General features: G+C 43.4%; 1 protein-coding gene across 1 annotated transcript; it reads right to left on the minus strand.

Moving 5' to 3' along the window:
* Window positions 1-849: 849 nt before the first annotated feature.
* On the minus strand, window positions 850-13,262 carry LOC309575350 (annexin A8-like; the record flags this gene model as incomplete). Its single annotated transcript, XM_082285744.1, has 12 exons — window positions 850-906; window positions 2,252-2,374; window positions 3,229-3,287; window positions 3,523-3,618; window positions 5,381-5,474; window positions 5,994-6,053; window positions 6,667-6,746; window positions 7,370-7,460; window positions 8,208-8,321; window positions 9,429-9,523; window positions 9,790-9,880; window positions 13,242-13,262. The coding sequence occupies 12 exons, from the start codon at window positions 13,260-13,262 to the stop codon at window positions 850-852; spliced, it is 981 nt and encodes a 326-aa protein (XP_082141870.1).
* Window positions 13,263-20,081: the final 6,819 nt, after the last annotated feature.

The following is a 20,081-nucleotide window of genomic DNA, read 5'->3' on the forward strand; positions in this document are numbered from 1 at the left end:
TGGTAGGTGCAAGCATGGGGGTTGGAGGCAATTTTGGAGGGAGTCCACTGACTGCTGAGAAGTTACTGTGACACTAGGAGCAGAAACAGGTCTGCTCCCAAGGGCAGGATATCCTATGTTCACCAAAACCAATTCATCCATGCCAGTTTTGATTCCCCCATGGTCTGACATTGATGTGAGGACCTGAACTTGCTGGTCTTCCCCAACAGACAAGCAAGAAGGAAACTAGGCACACAGCCTTCAACTTTCACATGCTTACAGCCAGCTTGGCTCTGCCATTTACTGCTCCTTGGGGAGCCCTCCCTGAAGTTATGTAGATAAGGCTGCTAAACTACTGTCCCTGGCACTAAATTCTCAGTTCTGACCCATTCCCTAAAGCATCATTAATATCTGGGACTCCTTCCAGACCCGCCTGGCTAGCATCAAACGGCCCGTGCTCTACCAGCTTGTCCGAGCGAAATTAGCATGGCATCAGGACAGCCCAAGCTTTGTAGAGTTATTCAGACTTGTAAAACAGCTATAGAGGGTTTAAAAGAATCTTTAATTTCATGTCAAAGTACTATCCTTCACAATGGGTTAAAATAGAAGAAAACTTCAAAGAACAAAATGGAAACAACAAATTAATATTCCCACTTGTGATTGCAAAACAGTTTGGGAAGTGGATAGCATTCAATGTGTAATGAACATCCACATCCTTCAGAAAGCTTTGGAAATCTTGACCATTAATTTGATCTTCTTTTCCCCTCTACTTGGATCAATGGAAAGATTTTCAGCAAGTACATTTTCAGACCCTTGTTCACTGTTAATTTTCTCTCTGTATCCTTTTCAACTTCTTCCTCCTAGAGGCTGTCAGTCACTGCCACAGAGATTCATCAAGGCTGTCTTGTAATCACCACTGGTATCATCCTGACAAGAGAAAATATTAAAACATAGGTGAGTATGGAAGATCTTCTGCATGATCCAAGTGCTGACGTTGTCAGTCTGTGGAATATGGCCACACAGGAAAAGAACTTTGGAAAGAGCAAGCCAGACTTCAGCAGTGTTCCTGCCAGCTGACACACCATCAAAAGAGAATGGAGAAATGAGGCTTGTAGCTACCACCTGAAATAACATTTATCAAGTCCAATTTTTTCCTTTGGAATGCAGGTGAGCAATTGATCAGGGTTCTGTCCCAGAGAGCAGCACAGACAAAGTCAGCACAAATCACAGCAAGCAAACCTATTGTGTTCAGTTTTTTTGTCCCTGGGTATTTTTGTAGCATCTCTTAGGGAAAAGGCACTATAGTTAGCCCTGACACATGACATATTTTAAAAAGCCACAAATGTGGCCATTTTGATCTAGAAGCACTACACAAAATATTCACTAGGTTAAAAAAGAATTTGCTCCCTTTAAATGTTTTGTGACGACAGGTGTAAAGCTAGTTCCACTTCTCAGAAGGAATGAGTATTTTGTACAGACCCCTGATGACTGATCATTAATCAACATGACAGACACTGACAGTGTCAATTAGAAGAAAGGCCCTTCATTGCAGAACCAGACTTCCCATGGGGACTGCTAAGGACAGGGCTTCTGTGCCATTTGCACAGGGGGAGAGGAATGTCCCAGAGTCCTTAGGAAAAATGGTAAAAACCAGCATTTCAGCACTAACAGGGGAGGCACATTCACTCAGAGCTGAGACTCAAATGCTACAATAAGCCTTGACAAGGTTCAGAAACTGAACCTATCTCATCACAGTATAGATCAGGCTTTCATCTGGGATAAGGCAGCTAAAAGAACCCAAATGAAAAGAAAAATTAAAAGAAAAGAAAAATTAAAAGAGAGATAAACAAAATACCCCAGCACTATTTTGACTTATATGGATGGCACTGGCTTGAGGTAGTTAAGGATAGCAGAGAGAGAGGAGAAAATGGCAGAGCAGTGTGGGATAGGTGTAACAAGAATGATTAATTTAATTTAGATTCATCTAGGAGATCATGCAGTGCATGGATACACAGTCTGGTCCATGAAAATCTGGGTGCAGCGTCTCCTTGGGTTTGCTTTGTCCAAGTCACTTCCAGAGCATACAGTCTGGCCCACCTTTCAGACACGTGTCTCTCAAGGACATGACTGTTAACAGGCCTAGTGAAAGAGAGCCATGATCATGGCAGAAATGACATTGTTGCTGCAAACAACCATGGAAGCATCCCCCAGTGCGGGAAAGGTAAGGAATACATGCAGTGGCTAAGAACCATCATATCCAGATTCTGCTTACCGAAATCATACTGGAGAGAGACTTTCCTGCGATACGCTTGAATTCAGGCTTTATAAGATTTAGGTCAACTTCACTTCGAGAAACAATCACCCTTATCAGAGTCCCATCATCCGTGCCAGCCCCCTGGAATAACAGATACATTAGTCTGTGATATCACTGGGTGTTCAAGGGATAAGCTGTGCAAACTAGTCCAGGACAGGAGGAGTCAGCTTTCAAACACCACTTGGCACATATTCTGTGGAACATCTGCATCTCTTTCTGGAGGGCCAACCCACTCACCCCTCTCAGGGGCCACTGTCAGCACCACAAGCCCACCATGGAAGTGTGCACAAGTTTTGCACATGTCAAATGCAAAAGCAAACATGCTACAAAGACGGGAGTTGTCACTGAATACAGATTGTCCTTCTGCAGCATCACCCAGGCAGTGTTTGGCTTCAACCAATATTGTTTAATCACTCACAGGAAAATTAAGATCACACTGATAACAAAACAGTTATCTCAGCTTTCCAAAAGGCTTGGAGAGCTGACATCTTGTACATACCAGTTAAACATTACAGGGGCACAATCTGCAGATACCTTATATGTGCCCATTTGAAACTCTCATTTTATACTGCCATTGAGAGAATTGCTTTCTAAAAAGAAAATATTGTGTTCCAGTCTATTAACATGGAAAGGAAGACTTCACCATAATCAACCTCCTAGAAAAGCCTCTTCCAGAAGTTTTGTCTGTGTTCCAGAAAGTGGGGCTGGGCTCCTTGCAGACTCTTAAGCCAGAAAAGCCAGACTCCCTTGGTATCTCGAGCTTAAAGGGTACTTTTCTACCCAAAGTGTTTGAAAGGATTCAGCTATTACTTGCAACAATTGCACTAAACCTGCTGAATTTCACCAAGCCTTGGCTCTACTAGTTTGAATTGGTGGAAGCCAGGTTACAAGTTACATCAGTATGAAAACAAGTGTGTTGCAATGAAGAGTCTTACCTTTAAAGCATGGTACAGCCTCTCTGCAAAGTAGCTATGGATGTTCCTGGTGCATTTCACTAGGCATACAAAAAAGCTCAGTAAGAATCAATGGTAATTCCAGTCCAGGACAGCAGGTGACTGAGGTCCTATATCTTGCCCATTAATTCAGTGTGTTCCTGGAATCTGAGTTTATCTTACCCAAGAGGTACCCCTTACTTCCTGATATCTTTATAAAGTAGATCCATCTAATATAAGTCAACTACTGCAGAAGAAAAGGCAGCAGACAAAGCAAAGGGAAAGGTCACCACTTACCAATAGCCAGCATGGCATCCTCAAGTGAACCACGAGTTTCACTCTTGATAGAGTCTTCTATGCTCTTACCAGCCAGTTTCTGGTATTCTTCAAACACTGTTTGAAACACACAGAACTTCAAGTTTTTACCAGGTAACCTCCGAGGCATTTTGTGCCCAATATTTACAGGCATTACTTGTGTGGCAATATGAACACACAGATCCTGCAAAAGCAATGGCCACATTTATGTCAGCTTCAGGAGGCTTTAGTCAACATCAGAAATACAAGCTATAAAGATGGATGTTAAAATTTACAAAAAGTCAAACCATTCATGGTTCTTAATTCCTTGACTTCATGTGAAAATGCAATTTCAGTCACCTCAAGTTTATGTGGAAATCTGACCCTTCATCTCTGTCTTTAGCCACAGAAATAAAGCAGACAACAAAGTTAGGCACACCTTTGGTCTTGTGCTTGTTGATGTCATTAGCTTCAGGAGCCAAAATAAAATCAACTTAAGTCTAGGATGCATCTTACAGCCTATGGACTTTAAAATGGTGACAACACCATTTGGAAAAACTTCAACCACAATTAGAAAAGATGAAAAACTGAGAAAAGATGAGCAAAACACAGGTGCAGATTCTGAGATATTTGAGTTCCCACAGTAACAAAAGTTCAGCAACAGGGTAATTGCTCGCCTTATACACTTTGGATACTCCAAGGCTCAGAAACACAGATATCTGCTTTTATTCCTAGCTTTCTAGGACTAACAAAGAAGGAAAACTGCTATGTAATGCAATGGACATCTTAATAAACTTTGCTCAGCATCCAGGATCATCAACACTCAAGACACTGAGGAAATGGAATACAGAATAGACAGATGGATACAAACTTCTCAACTCAGACCTACTCTTTCTATTAAAAAAATTTAAAAAGCTGCAACAATTACGCTCAGGTTTTAAACACAAATAGCTGCAGGTGGCCGTACCGCAGAAGAAATTGCTTGGTGCCACAGTAGGTCCAACAGACTGGTTGCATTATGACAACTAGATGAAATTCAATTCTTAAAGACAGATACAGACAAAGACTATAGAGACCACCTATTTTTGTTTGTTTGTTTTGTTTATTTTTTAAGTGACCTAGGGAGATTGAATTTGGAACACAAGGGGGAGCTGGCTTCCAGGGCATAGAAACAGCCTCAGAGGACGTCAACTTGAAAAAGCTCAGGCATACCTAATTTATCTCGAGCTAAATTTATCAGTTTAGCTGATTCACACAGTACTTGATATGTTTAGATTCAGCCAACATAGTGAAACCTGTTATGCCTCAAAAGCCTCGAGATGAAAAGGTTTGGTCTCTGCTGCACAGACAGTGGGCAGCTGAGGTCTCAGCTGGAACAGAACTAGTGTCTTCCCTCCCGGCAGCCTCTGATGCCCTCAAAAGGACCTGGGGCAGAAATGCAGGTTGCACACTGTGATTCTCCAGCACTGAATAACCAGCTGGATTTTTAGTGATATTTTTTTTCCCCTGGAAGAACCCACATCCAGGGGACATGTCTGTTCACCACATGCTCCTACTTAATTAGGACGGTACTCACTCACTTCTTGGGTTTATAAAAATAACTATCCAGTTATCACCACTGTATAGGGATTCCTGGATAAGCCACTTCATTTTCAGCAGAACTAAATCTTCATAATCTTTCACAAAATCTGCTGGCAGTTTTTGGTTAATGAGTGACCAGGAACTAGAAAACAGGCTCAGGTACTTATTTGTTACCACCCATGTCTCTCATCTATAGCCCTGCCTCTTCTTTTCGGCTAGGTGATTTCTGACTTCAGAGGCTTGGGAGTGTAGTGTTGGTAGTGTGGGTTCTGCTCCATACCTTTCATTAAGTGTGTGGCACTCCTTTTGCACAAGATGGTGATGAATTGTATCTCATCAGTGCCCCGTATCTTCTCTCCAGCAGCATAGAGAGTCTGGAATTTAACACACAGTTATTAGCAAGATGTTCTGTGTGCACAGCTGGTAAAGGAACAGAGTTTGGCTGAAGGCATGGCTGGGGTAAAGGGGTTTGGAGTAACCTAAACCACTGTGTGAACCAGAGTCTCCTAGAATGGTTGGTTATGAAAACCTTTCTGTCTTCTAGACAAATTGGAGCAGCCACTATCCTTTCTACCCGTCCTGCAGCAGCTGGAGCAGCCAACAATACACTTGAGGTTTCTTCCCTTTTCTCTCTTCTTCCACTCCACCATACCCATACACTTTCACATATCAAAAGCAGCTGAGCCAAAGTGCAGGCCTCATCACTCCTCTTTGGAATGGCAGAGCTCAGCAGTGCAGACAAAACTGAAGCATCACTTACTTAAAGATCAGCCCACCCCAAATTATTGTGATTCCAACCCTCTGCTGACCAGGACTGTGCTGCTCACTGAAGCACTCTGAAATTCAAGGAGGTGAGAATGATCATATCACTGATCACAGGTATTTGAGAGTACCTCTGCATCCTGGAGAGCCAGGGCTGTGTCCACGTAGAGAGTGGCATTGTCCCTCTCACCCTATGAGCAGAAAAAGAAAGGTAACAATTTTGTCTCATGAAGATTCTTCCATAAATAAGGATCAGAGCATTCAGTCTGAGCAAAGATCAGTTATCCTCTCAGCTATCTATTTCTGCAGAGTACTCATGCAATAATATTTCAGACAGCACAAGTGCTAGCTCCTTCACTGAAAGGTGCTGAAATCAGTCATATGAAGCAGAGTGAAAAATTGCTCAGTTATTCTGCTACCAGGCAGGAAAATTCTGAAAATGTGGTAGGTAAATGCATCCAAATGCACTCAGCATTGAGGGCACAGACCCTGGAAAAGTGGTGAATCATAGTGGAGGGGCACTGTTTTCTAAGACCCTTGTAGGGTACAGTGGCTTTATGCATATGTAAAAGTGAGGTGACTCGCTGCAGCAGAGCTGGCTGTAAGTTCCCAGCTCTCTTACTGCTCTAAGGAGGTGCTTCAGACCCATCGAAGCTGAAACAGATCCACTCCAAGTGACATGGTTGTCCCTGCAACTTATCTGGTGACCATGACTGTACTGGCTCTTTTAGTGCATGTCTTCTCCGAAAAAGAAGAGAAAAACATGAAGACCTTTATACCCTCAGTTCTGTTCTCCAGCATTACCTGAAGAAGGCAAACCAGAATCTGTTCTAAGTAGCCACTTGTTTCCGATTTTATGTCTTGTTCCAGATCAGAACCGTATTCTACCCAAGGGAAAGAGAGGGACAAAGGAAGGATTTGTTATTGATTTAGGCGATATAGTCAAGATACTACCAGTAACCCAAGCACACACACTGACTGACACCAGGCAAGAAGGTCATTAGGGAAAAAACCAGGGCTGAGAGCAGCTCATACTCTTTGTGATACTCAGGTCAGCATTTGCATCCAGCTGGGTCACTAGCTCCCCTGATGTCCAAGAAATAAAGCCAGAGCTAATTTTAGAGGTATAGCTGAAGGGATGAACAAGATAAAATACTTACAAATATATGTTTGATAAATATCTATCTATTTAATGGGGAGAAAAAAACCAAGTGCATAGCTATAGATTTGTTTATGTTCTGACAATTCTCTTTATAGCCAAACTGAACCAAATTTGTGATTTGCTGACCCTTTGCTGTAGCTGGATGAAGACCTAGAAAGGGATTTTCAATTCTCTCAGCATAGCCATGTTCTGTTTGTCAGCTGAAAGCAGAATTATATTGCTTTTGGAGTTAAATGGCTTTTAGAAAGCCATTTTCTTGCTGACAGTGCTAGCTGGTAACACCATTCCTGCTGCGCAATCAGGCCCATTGCTCTGTCCACAGAAATCTGAGCCCCAGGCACTTACCTTCTTTGTACGCCTTGATTATCTCCTTGATCTGAGCTTTTGTCCGAGATGCCAAGATCTCTATGATAACACCTTCCCTCGTTCCCACACCCTATAATAGAAAACGCAGTGGAGAAATAAAGGTGGAGAAAAGCATCTAGTCACGGAGAGTGATTTATTGCTGGAAAAGTATGGTGAAGGGAGGAGTTGGATGGCAGCAAAGTGTCAGGCTGTGTGCTGAGCTGTAAGAAACCGTCGTGATGAAAGCTGGAGACACAAACCACATTTGGATTGAACATGGTTTCTTTTAGTGAGGTGCCTAGTTTGTAAAGGATGATTTTATGTAACCCTACATTTCTGCTATGCTTTTCTGGAGTCAGACCTTTGACAATAGAAAGGATTAGAGGAATGCAGGGAGACTAGCATTCCCCTTTGGACTGTCTAGTCAGCCCATCTTTGTACCATTTTAACAGACCATCTGAGACTTTTAAAAGTACATTGTCAATAGGTAGGATCCCAGCCAACCCCAGCCTGACCCTTGCACCACCACTCCTTGATTTCTTAAAGGATTCATGGCTCAAGTCGGGCATCAGGGCAGCAGGTTTGGGTGTGAATTTAGTTTTGCTGTTGCCTTCTCAGGCTCTATGAGTTACATATGTACAGAAACTTTCTTACAGCAATAAATATTTAAGCAGCATTTCCCCCCAGTATATTAATAGTACAATTAAGTATTTCTCAAAGGCTAGTGCTAATAACAAACTTAACCATGTAACAGTACAGTTATTAACAGTTGCACAATTGCAGAAAATTAGCATTGCATTTGTGCTACTACTTAAATATCAGCCTGCAATTTGCTTACCTTCATGGCATCATACAGCTCCTTGGCATCATACTTGAATGGGGAGTACATGAGAGCTACAATGAGCCTCTCAAAGTTGCCACTCAATTCGGACTTCAGGTTTTCAATCAGGTCCTGTTAAATGTGCATCATCACATGGTTACATAAACAGCCCCACAGGATCATTTTGCTGCACATGCTGCTTCCATCTCCATGGCCCAAGCAATGAAGCTGAATGACAGCTTTGTTGATAGCTCATTAAAAAAGGTCCTGGGACTGAAAAAGGCTCCTAACTCCAAAATAGGATTTGTCTAGGTGCTTACACACTCCCTGTTTTCTTGATATTCAGGCTTTCTCAATAATTAATCCCACAGCAAATCTTGCTCCACTCTGCTTAACTCAGTGAGCAGAACTAGGTAGCTGAAGGCCTTGCATTGAGCAAGTGTGTAGCTTCAGAGAGAGCTAATTCCCAAAGCCTGCATATGAACTTCCATCCAGGACATCTGCAGAATCAGGAATGCAGTCTGCTTGACGATACACGTCAAAATTCCCTTTCACTTTAGTGCAGGCTTTCCCAGAGTACGACTCTCCCTGCTTTAATAGGATGCAAGCATCTATTTGTTCATTGTTCCATACTCGCCACCCCCATATTTGCTTCCCTTTCTGAGGCTTTTGCATGGCAGTTCCCTTTCCAGAAAGGGTCACTGGAAACTCCACAGCAGGGCTGGGGGTACAGTTTCCTGGTGAAAAAATTTTCCCAATAAAAGTAAGATTTTATCAAAGAAACAAAGAGAGCCAAAGGAAAACATGGTTGTCAATAACCATGCAATTTCCAAACAAGTGTAATTAAATAAGTCTTTAAATTGTTCTTTTTTGACATTTAAAAAGGCCTGAAACAAACCAATATTTTACTCAATGTGTAACTTAGATGGGTATGAATTTTTGTTACAGCTATAAATCAATAAGAAACTTCACTTACAGTTAAAATTGATTTTTAAAAAGTATTCCTGGTCAAAATGCATTTTACAAAAAAATTTAAATCTTTAGGAAAAAACCATTTCTTCCCGGTCAAAAATTAATTTTACACATTTATTGCAGGCCTTATAAATTGATATTAATCTACTTATTTGCAGAAGACTTGCATATAGTTTGCATTATGCTTTCAGGATGAACTGTATACCCATTTGCTACATCCTGCATGCAGTAAACCAGTGACTGAATAGGGCTTTGTTTTGGAAGAACCTTTCCAAACTGTGCTTTGAAGGATTTGGCAATCTCTTGACGCTGCATATTGCTCCTCTTGGTTAGTACTTCAGTTATAGCTTGTTCATCAGTCCCTGTGGAAAGCAACAATAAATCATAAATACAGCACACAGAATAAGCTAAGACTGGTCCAAAATCCCAATCTGAATATTCAGACAGCCTTGCCTGGTTCATTGCCTTTGTGTAGAAGTTTAAGTACGTACTGAGGAAACTTTAATTTTAATTTTTCACAGTAGAAAAGAAGTGATATCTCTGACTTCAAATTTCCTAAGGAATGGCTTTCAACTTACCAATTATAAGAAGAGCATAGAATTTACATATGTGGTTGGAGTCAACTCACCAAGCCCTTTCATGGCCTTGTACAGAATCTGAGCATCAGGTGCAGCATTAAAATTAAAAGCACCTGCCACGGACCTGCCCTCTGCTTCACTCTGAAAGAAGAAGAAAAATACATGACTTTTCACCGCTGCTTTTCATCAGCTGAAGAAAAAGTATTTGAAAAGCATATTAATGCTATTTATTGCCTACACATTGTCAAGTCACAGAAAACAGGAGAGATTGGCTTGAAGTTTCTTAGCAGAGAAACAAAAAGAGAGCACAAGTTTCTCTCCAAAGAGAACACGTTTCCTGTTTCCACCTGCCTGTACCAGCCTTTGCTGCTGGCAGAAACATGAAGGGCAAAGCACGGCTGACAGTGCTGCAAGCGTTGTGAGGTGCAGGCAGTCTGGCAGAAAAAGCACAGACTGTAGTAGACTGGACTTTCCCATTCACTCCTTAAATACAGTCCTTCACAGCATGGATGCTATTGTATCATACTGCACTTCTTAGTGGGTTGGTGCAGGGTAGTTTTTAGATAGCTTTTGGAATTCCTGAAGTAGTCTTGTTCTCACAGACCATTTTTTTCAGTACTTGCTGCTGCACTTCTGCACAGTTGTTTTCAAGAAGGAAGCACCTCCACTGGAAGGATTTGGGCCAAAAACTACTTTGAAGGAAGACATCCATCTGGAGGAGTGCAGGTTTCATGTTCTTCCCTGTACCAAGAATCAGATACAACTACACAAGAATCCTCCTAACAAACCTCTAAGGTGCTGACAGTGCCAGAGTCCCAGGGCAGAAAGACACACTGAGACTTATTCTAGTCACCACAAGGTAGTAGGGCCATCAACCAGAACCCAGGCATAAGAGCTTCAATTTAACAAAGCTGGTAGTCAAGGAACTCCCTTGAAGATACTGCCACATCTATCACAAGCTGGTCTTATCAATAGGGGGAGTATGTGGGTGGGTAGGCATGAAGAGTCATCATCACTTTATTACAATAATAGACACAATTTTCTCCTTCCTAGAAGCAAGTATATTTAAATTGGAAACTACTATATTCTCATAAATTTACCTTAAGAATCAGGGTTAATATTAAACTAATGGTATCAGCATAACCTGATGAATATTTTAAAGGAGATGTCTTCATAGCGAGATAAAATTCAGAGATTACAGACCAGAAGGAAGCATTAGGGTTGTCCCACATGACTTGCATAACATGGACCACCAAGTGCCACCCACCATCCTCCTGCTATGATGCAAATCCCCTCTGCTTTTACTTCCTGTGTGAAAGAGAACCAGTGGATGCAGCTGGCATAATGTTTGCATGCTGGCCCCTTTGCCAGCCACGCTCCAGGAGCAGTGACAAGCAGCCGAGAGGCAATGAGGAGTATTGAGAGAGGCAGCATGTTTAGCAATCAGCAAGACTTGGAAGTTTGCTTTACAGCAAGCACAGAGACATTCTTGCACCACCACACCTTGCTCCCAGCAGAAAGAGCAGCTGTGAAGCAAAAGGTGTCAACAGGAAACTTGGCAAGAGATGCAGCTTTGAATCCAAATGGTCACCGAGCGGCCAGTTTAAGGCTGTGGTGAAGCTGCCACTGCAGAAAAAGCAGTGACAGACCAGGTGGCATTGCCACCTCTAACAGTTTGGCCTACAAGAATTTGGCTGAGCTGGCAGGATCATTTCAGGTGCTCCTTTTCTATCCCTCTGTTAAGACAGCCAGCACCACCACAGCTTCCCTGGAAAGCAGGTTAGACCCATCCGTCTGAGTTTGCTCTGAAAAAGATGGTCAATCCTCTCCAGCTGCATGCAAGGGCCCTGTGAAGAAACTCACAAACACTCTGTACCCATGCCTGGTGACTCAATGAAAGAGGAAGTACAAGGCTGAGCTTTCATTTGGAGGCAGTGGAAACAAATTAAACAATGATCTTTTTTGGTACTAATTCCGATAAACAGTTACGGCCCTTTCTGGCTCAAGTAGCACATTTGTGACTCACTCACACACCTCTTTCTCTGTGCACGGAATTGTTGCAGCACAACTGCACCAGCTTTTCAGAGAATCCCTGTTCACTTTGGTCTTGTTTCCCAGTTGAATTGATCCTACAACTCCCTGACTGAAACTACTCGAGGCGTTTGTGTGACTCTCATGTAAATATAAATGATTGGCATGAAAGCAGCAGAAGCAGTGTACCTTACAGCTGATGCTGTGAAAAGTTGTACTTACAAATGAAAGGAAGAAGGAGTAAAAGTTTCACTGCCAAAATATTTTCAAACCTAAACAATAGTTTTTTTGAAAAGCTGGAGTCTGGAGACAGGTTGGGTTACTGTTTGGGGTTTTTTCCCACTGGATATTTTCTGAGAAAGTTTCACATTTTTTCATTCCTTTTGCCTTTGAACTGTACTTTTTATGAAGGGTTTAGAAAACCAAAACAATTTTTCCCCATCCTTCTTTGGACATCTCATTTTCTTCTCATGCCTCCACCCCTACAACACCAATGGTTAAGAGACCACTGGAGTTTAAGGGCTTTTCTCCTATTTTTCTCACTCTAAGTTTAGAAATTATTTCCAGCTTAGGGGTAGAGGGGAATAGATCATCCAAAAGGAAAAAAAATTAAGTGAGAGCTACTCCAAGCTTTGGAAAAATATCTATTTTATTATACCAAACTTCCAAAGGAGCTAGGGAGGCAGAGAGAACTCAGAAAGGAAGATTACAATTTTAATCTTTCTGAGGAAGGGAAAAAAAAAAAAAAAAAAGATACGTTTTGAGATCTGGGCAAAAACCTGGCCTGCCACAGAGGCTGATGGGGCAGCTGCCATGGCTGGCACATCACCAGAGCTACCTGCTGCCTGGTCTGAGCCAGACCCCAGGTGCTGCCTCAGCAGACCCCATGAGCTTTTCCCCATCCTGCCACATTCCACTCAAAGCCACAATCACTTACAAGAGAACATACACAGCATTTCTGGCTCCTGGCAAAGAGACAGGGTGTTCAAGACACATCATTTTTGCAATATTAAAAACCCACCAAAGATAGACATTGTGGCTTGACCATATCTTTCTCTGTGACCACAGCCTACCAGCACAACAGGGGACAGGTTAGTGCCCTGAACTCACTGCCACAGGACAAGGGAGCAGACAAGGAGCCTACAGTTTTCAAACTTCAGCTGTGTAACTTTGCTGTTGCATAGTACCACCTCCTCATGAACACAGGAATATAAACCCCCCCTGCACCACTCTCTACTGAGAGATCCAGACAGGGTCTGCTCCTCTTCCTTTAGCCAGCAATCATGTCAACACCTTCCTTCATCAATGTTTTCGAAGTGCTGAATGCTATTTTACAGCCAGAAAAATAGTAAATAAGTCTTGCAGATTTTTAAAGGAAACTTTTCATTCCCACACAGTGCCTGATGTGACTTGTAAGTTACCTTATTATAGTGCCAAAAAACCTCAGAGTGTCAGTATATCCTCTACTTACCCAGGCCTTCCACCATGCCATTGCTGTCTCGGTAGTGATACCCGGGTCTGTTGGTGAAGAAAACCACATATATCACACCTCACAGTTTGGGAATCTGAGATTTGAAGGTGAGGATAGGAAGCAGAGGAAGGAACACAACTTCTTTTCAATACACTTACCACAAGAAAAATGGAATAACTGTACTCCTCTGGAGGCTTGTTCCCTCTGGAAGCCGCAGAATGTAACTGGCCTCTCAGGCACACGCAGGTATAAAGCATCCTTATCTACAAATTCCACAGGGCAACACCCTGAGACATGGCTCAACCTGTTTTTCACATATGATCTCATAGGGAGAGATCAGGTTGCTTAATAAATGAGGCTTCCCTTGTGAGGAGCCCTAAATTCAACCTTGTTGACTCATTGTAATTTTTCCACTCCTTCTCCCAATACACGCCCTTCCCTTGCTAACATTTTGGCCTCTGGCACAGACACAACATGCAAATTACAACTGGGTTATTTCTCAGCATAAAAGTTCACTGAGGCTAGATGAATTCTGCTACAACTGAATAAGTCACTCATTATTACCAATTCTTTCTCGCTACTAATCTGAAACACTGCCAAACAGGACTCTAGAAACATAACAAACCTTCCTCTACCTCCCTTCCTTCAAAAACTTATTAAAAAAACCCTCAGAGCCAAACAACCAAAATATTTCCAAACCAAACAAACCACATACCCAGCCACACTCTGCACCATCCATGTCCTACACCTTACAGTGAAGCTCAATAAAGCATCAGATTGTACAGAGACTTAAAAGGTCCTGCCATCCTACCCCTAGACTTCCACAGCATGAGTCACAAATGATCTCTAGGGCAACACAGGATCTAAGGCTAACCCCAGCTAAGTGTCATAGGAATTGCACTAGCTGCTGTGACATGTTAAGGCTTAGGAGCTGAGTGCAAAACTTCTCTTTTTTCAAAAAAAAAAAAAAAAAAGAGCTGAGCAACTCCTAGTACTTTAATTTGGAGAAATGTTTCTGTGAAATCATCTGACATACCTTATGGTTGTAGCAGTATTTTCCTGTCTAGACTTCTGTCAGAATCCACCCATGCCTGTGTTTATTTATTTATTTGCAATGGAAAGCTACCCTGATGGAAACATTCCCACCAGCTATATCTTAACACTTGCTATATAGGAGCTTTGTGCCCCCTCACATTTACAGGCTCACACGGCATGTTGGGTAAACACCAAACTATGGGCCTCTCTTATTTCCTTCCCACACACTGCTATTTCACTTAACTCAGAAAGGCCCCTGGTGGCCTGGGAAGTTGCCCTGGCTATTCCCAAGAGAATGAGCTGGGCCAGCTGCTCCTGCCTCCAACACATCCATCATATGGCGAGTGCAAGTTGGGAAGGAGGAGGCAGCATTGCCCTTGGTATAACAAAGATGCTGCCAGGTCTGCACTGGCTTTTTTCCTAGTCATGTGTGGAGGCAGGTTGATCAACAGCACACAGCAAGGAGAGCTCCTGAGTGGTCCTTCTGTCCTCCTCCTCTGAGGGTAAGGTGTCTTCACAAGCAGGGTACATCTGCTGTTGCTGGATCCCCACATTTGCTGCCTACATAAATCTTTTCCCTCTATTGGGATTTAATTGGGTCAGCTTGCCATGGAAATAAGCTTTCCTGAGGACTCCAAGGACAAAGAAGCCCTTCTAGGCAGAAAATCTCAGAGTTACAGCAAACAGCCATAGGTCACAGAGGGGAGCAGAGACCAAACCAGACAGCAAATGGGAAAAAGTCTGAGGGGTCATTCTTACCATCATAAACTAAAAAGGCTGTGAAGGGACAAACCAGGGGATTTTAATGCATAGAAACACTGGCCAGGTTTTAATCAATATGGATGGGCTAGGTAAGGTCTGGAGAACCTGAAACATGCAGCAAGACTCACAGCAGGGCTGTACAGACTTAATATAGACCAGAGCAGTCAGCCCTCGCAGGCCAGTGGAGCAGGAGGCAGTCCTGTACCCTCTTTGTTTGTGCAAATATCGTTACCCTGAGCAGCTGTAAACATTAACAGATTTGTCTTCATGGCAGCTCTTGTCCCTCCCTTAGCACTCGTGCTGTGTGTGTGAGTGAGCCTATCTGTGGTTCATGGACTTTACTACTGTGTACCAGAGACACACACAGCTGTTACAGCACCAGTAAGTAATGCAAAGCACAACCTCACACACAGCTCAGTGATTACCCTCAGGAACATGCAGCTCTTTAGAAAAGAGGCAGAAAATGATGCATGGACTCTCCCAAGCCCAACTTTCTCACCTTGTCACTGCCCCCCCAGCCCAGAGGCCATACTTGCATCTAAGGTATTACTCTGTTTTGGAAAGTGAACCCCAAGTGCACAAACCAGACTGTCTAGAAACTCTGCTCAACATAACATTAGAATGGTTAGAATTTGTCTCAGAGAGTGATCATGTTTGCTTGTACTGCAGTGTATTGTGGTACCCCACAAAACAGAGCCATCTCTGATGTATCTGCAGGAGGAACACCTGGGCAGTGGATCAGTCATGCCATGGGTGCAGACACCCACAGAGAGTGACTGTACAGTGACTCTTTCTCAGGCCTCATCCACCAGCCTCCTCCAGGCTTTCAGAGAGTCCCTACACCTGCTGATATGCCCAGCACAGCCATCAGCCAGCAAGAGTGGGCAGCAACCTACAGCAGAACAACATCTTAGAATCAACTTTGGGTTTGCATTTTTAAGCCATTTAGTCCAAATCAATTTTCAGCTAGACAAAATGCAGCAGGTACCAGTGTACTTAGCTTTTCTTGACTCCACCCCTGGGACTTTCCAAGCTTGAATCACTAACAGAACCAGACTTCGACCACATTTTTCACTGACATTGGAAATGCCCCTGATATGTACTCAGCCAGCACAAAGGAAGTAAGAGGAGAAATCACAAGCAGGATTTTAACAAAAAGGTGTCAATAGCCTTAGAAAGATGCATGAGTGACACCACTTTAAGAAGGTTTTGGTACCCATTAATGTTAGGCTGCTCAGCTGTAGGTTGAATGACAGCAGTATAAAGGATGCTCTAATTTAGACTGAGGATGACTAAAGTCTTCTGGGGAGAAGAGGCAGCCCCATTTTCCATCTATGAGTTTGTGAAGTCTGGCCCTATGCCTGGAAAGTTTCAGCCAAGAGCTGACTTCTTTGGAGCATGAAAGCCTATGGAAACCAGGTTCTCAAATGTGCAGCAATTTCCTTTCATGGCTTTCACTTCTAATAGAATCTTTTCAAGACTAACAAAAACAGCATAGTCCATTGGGAATTTCATCCCAAAGTACGCATTTGTTTGGTCTTTCAGCCAGGAACTTGGAAATCAAGTAGAATCATTGAGGAAATAGCAGACCAAACACAGAGATAGCAATAATACTATAACCATATAACACAAGTACTTAAATTTGAAGAAAAGCATACCCTTTAGACCAAACAGGAGAGGGGTATCCTGCTTCAAGGCTACAGAATGGATACCTTTCTCCAACCCAGTCTGTAAGCAGAACTATGTAGAACTGGAACTCTGATGAGGACCCAGTTCAGAGTTATTTTTTTTTAATGTATAAAAGAAATCACCAAACTCACTTAGTACTGTACTTTCCAGATCTGAACATTACCCTTATACAAATCTTTTAGCTTTACACCCATTCCTAAAAGCACTTGGCTCTACCTTCCAGGGTCTTACCACAGTCCCTTGCCCCAGCAGCTGCTGTGCTTGCAGACAGGCTTGCACTCTCACTGTGAAATCATAGGAGTTTCATCCTGCAGGTTTTAAGCCATTCTGTAAACAAGACCAGAGGCCAGGCGCTACCTTCCGCTGCTCCATTTCCCTCCCCCCCTTCTTCCTTTTCTTCCAATTTATCACTATTAATCACCTCACCTGAAATCAGATCTCTGAATGGGAGAGCTGTGCAAATTTGCCAGCAAGCCAATCCAAACAAAGTTATTGTCTGTTTATGAATGAGGTGTGAGAAGGGTGGGTCAGATGGGGAAGGCAGCAGTTTAGAGCAAGGAGAGCATCTGTAATGGAAAAATAAAGTTGCTAAAGCCCCCCCAAAATTTTACTCACCTACCTGGCAGCTCACTAGTCACCCTGCCCTTTCTTCTTATGCCTTTGAATCATGTTTCACAATGAAAATGACCCCAAAATAGGTTTATTTCCATTTGAAAATCATTATCTCAATTTAATTTTTCAAGTTTCATGGATATGAGCCAAGTACAATAAGAGAAATTTCACGTCTTACGTTGTGGGGCATGTTCAAACACAGAAGTAGCAAAAGGATAAAGATTCAGGGCTTGATTCTCCTCGGGACCTCAGTGTCAGTGGTGCCTGTGCTGTGGGGTCTCTGCCCAGCCGTTTGCAGAGGTTAGCGAAGGGTGTGGACTTTGCTTTTCCCAGCAGCTTTGCTGCCTAGGGACCCTCTGCTGCAGGCGGGAGAGCCGGGGTGAGGCACCAACAATTGCCCTGCCTCTGCTCTGCCACTGACTCTGGCTGAGCATTTTTCTGCTCATTCCTTTTTTAGCTAGTGCTGGTGCCAAGGAATTCCTCCCAGCTGCTCTAACAACCATTCCCCACACAAAGCAGGCAATTGCTCTACTTGTTTAACCCCAAAGGCCAATAAAGCAAGCACCCTCTGAATCAAAACGGTAAGAGGCAGCTCACTTGGGTCTTTTGGGAGCATGACAGATGCCAGGAGTTCACATGCCAGCAGAGGGTGGTATGCAGCATTCAGCAAGCCTTTGGATGCTTGGCTGTGAAGTATTTTGTGCATGTGCCTATCTACCTCTATGGGAATTGGTTTTTGTGTGCTCCTTGATGAAACAAGTACAGGTGTTTGTACACAATTAGACACAGTCCTGCCGTTTGAAATGACCCTGCAATGGAGGCAGACTCACACAGAGAAACCTAAGAGAGAATAAAAAAAGAAAAATTTTCTCACATCCCTGGATGTGTCTGAGTCCAGCTGTTTGTAGAAAGGCAGCAACATACCCTTTACTGCTTGCAGTCTCCCAGTTATTTGTGTCAGAGCTGAGCAAAATCCATGGCCTTCTTGGTTGATTTTTGTTCCCTTCCCACTGCTGCAGAATTGCAGTGACACCACTGAAGTCAGTGTGCTCATGCCAGTCACACAGGTAGCACTGCAATGGGTATCCAGATCTCTCTTGGCAGATGTAGAAAAGGCATCTTAAAATCTTAGCAAAGGAAAACAAAAGCAAAGAGACCTGAAGTATTGCTTCCCTTTCCCAAGACATGGCTGCTGAGGCCAGACCCTGGCAGAGTGGCATCATGCAAACTGATGAGGCTTGGCTGAAAACACACTGACGAGCTGTTTTCACGCTTATTTCCCACTGTTAAGTTAGGGCTGCTCCTGAACTACCAAAAATACTGCAATGCCAGACATGAGTCACGTGCATGGCCAGGACCAGGAGCTTCTGCCCCAGGGGTTGCTGCAAAGGTACCCAGAGAGGAAACCTGGCAGCTGCTAAGTCTGAGAGCAGCCAGCATAGCTAAAATTGCTGAAACTGCCTGGCCAGGAGTGCTGAGCTGTAGTGTTCCAACAGCCAGAGCTGGGCTCTGTCCTTGCAGCAAGCAAAACTGAGGTGCAAATGGAGGGCAGAGAAACAGTCATAACTTGATTAGCCTGCACTAGCCTCACAGGAGGGAAGGAAAGGCCACCCCACAAAAACAACTGTGCACAGTTGGTGAGCCCCGAGGTGCTCCATCAACCCCTTAGAGCCCCTTGGCACCAGCAGGCTGCAGTTCAGACCCATGGGGAGCAGACAACCACCACCCATGCATGGCTCAGGAAAAGGAGAACAGGATTTATGAGGGATGCAAAATCACACCCTCCAGATAGAACTTCCAGGAGACCACGGCAGAGACACTGTCTGAGACCACCTGGGAAGCATCCTGCCTTCTCTTCCCAGGGGATGCTGGGTCCAGCTGGCCTGGATTAGAGGCAGACCTACTCCTTTGCTCCTGTGTATGGCTGGGAGGGAAATGAGCTATTTTGTATTTTGATTTGTGAGTCACTTCAGCAATACAAACCATTAGTGTTGGAAAAAATAAAGAGAGAGCTGGGAAATTCCAGAGCCTGCAGAGTTACAGTTTCTCCCTGCCCACTTTTTTCCCTTCAAGGCACAAGTAGTCCCTGGCCATACCTGCTAGCATGGGAAGAGACAGACCCCACCAGGGTCTCTCTCACTGTCCTGGCAGAGGGGCTGTCATTCCTGGTGTTTCAGACACAAGCTGTTTGCATTCCTGGAGCTGGAGTTTCCTGGTGAGCTATAGTAGAGCCAAGTCTACCATTGTGACGTTGATGGCTTTCAAGGGTTTTTAACTACCTTCTGAAGGCACTGTCTGCTGAGGACATTGCAGCATTTCCCAGTTGGAAACAACAGCCTCACTGATGCGTTGAAATCCCTTTATCACTGAAGATCCCAACACACCTCACACAGGTGCATCAGAAATCCAGGAAAGAATAGGAAAAAAACCCCAAAAAGCTGAACTAGGACCAACCTCTACCCTTAGGCCCATTCACTGTTAACTAAGCTATTCCTGATGCAAGAGGAAAGAGAGGCACAAAGCAGGAACAGTTGTGTTTTTGAAGAGCCATATGCTTGCCATATTTTCCCTTTGGTTTCAATTGGACAAATATGTCTTTGATGATGAATCTTGGGACTCCTGTTTCCACTTCAAAACATCTTTCTACGTACTGAAAAAAACAGAGACTAGAAAACATTCGAGGGCACTAAGTATTTTACCTTAACAGTGCATGGGACATGATCAGTAAGGAAAGAGTTGCTG

The sequence above is a fragment of the Coloeus monedula genome (genome assembly GCF_965178545.1).
Source record: "Coloeus monedula genome assembly, chromosome: 8".
NCBI lineage: Eukaryota > Metazoa > Chordata > Aves > Passeriformes > Corvidae > Coloeus > Coloeus monedula.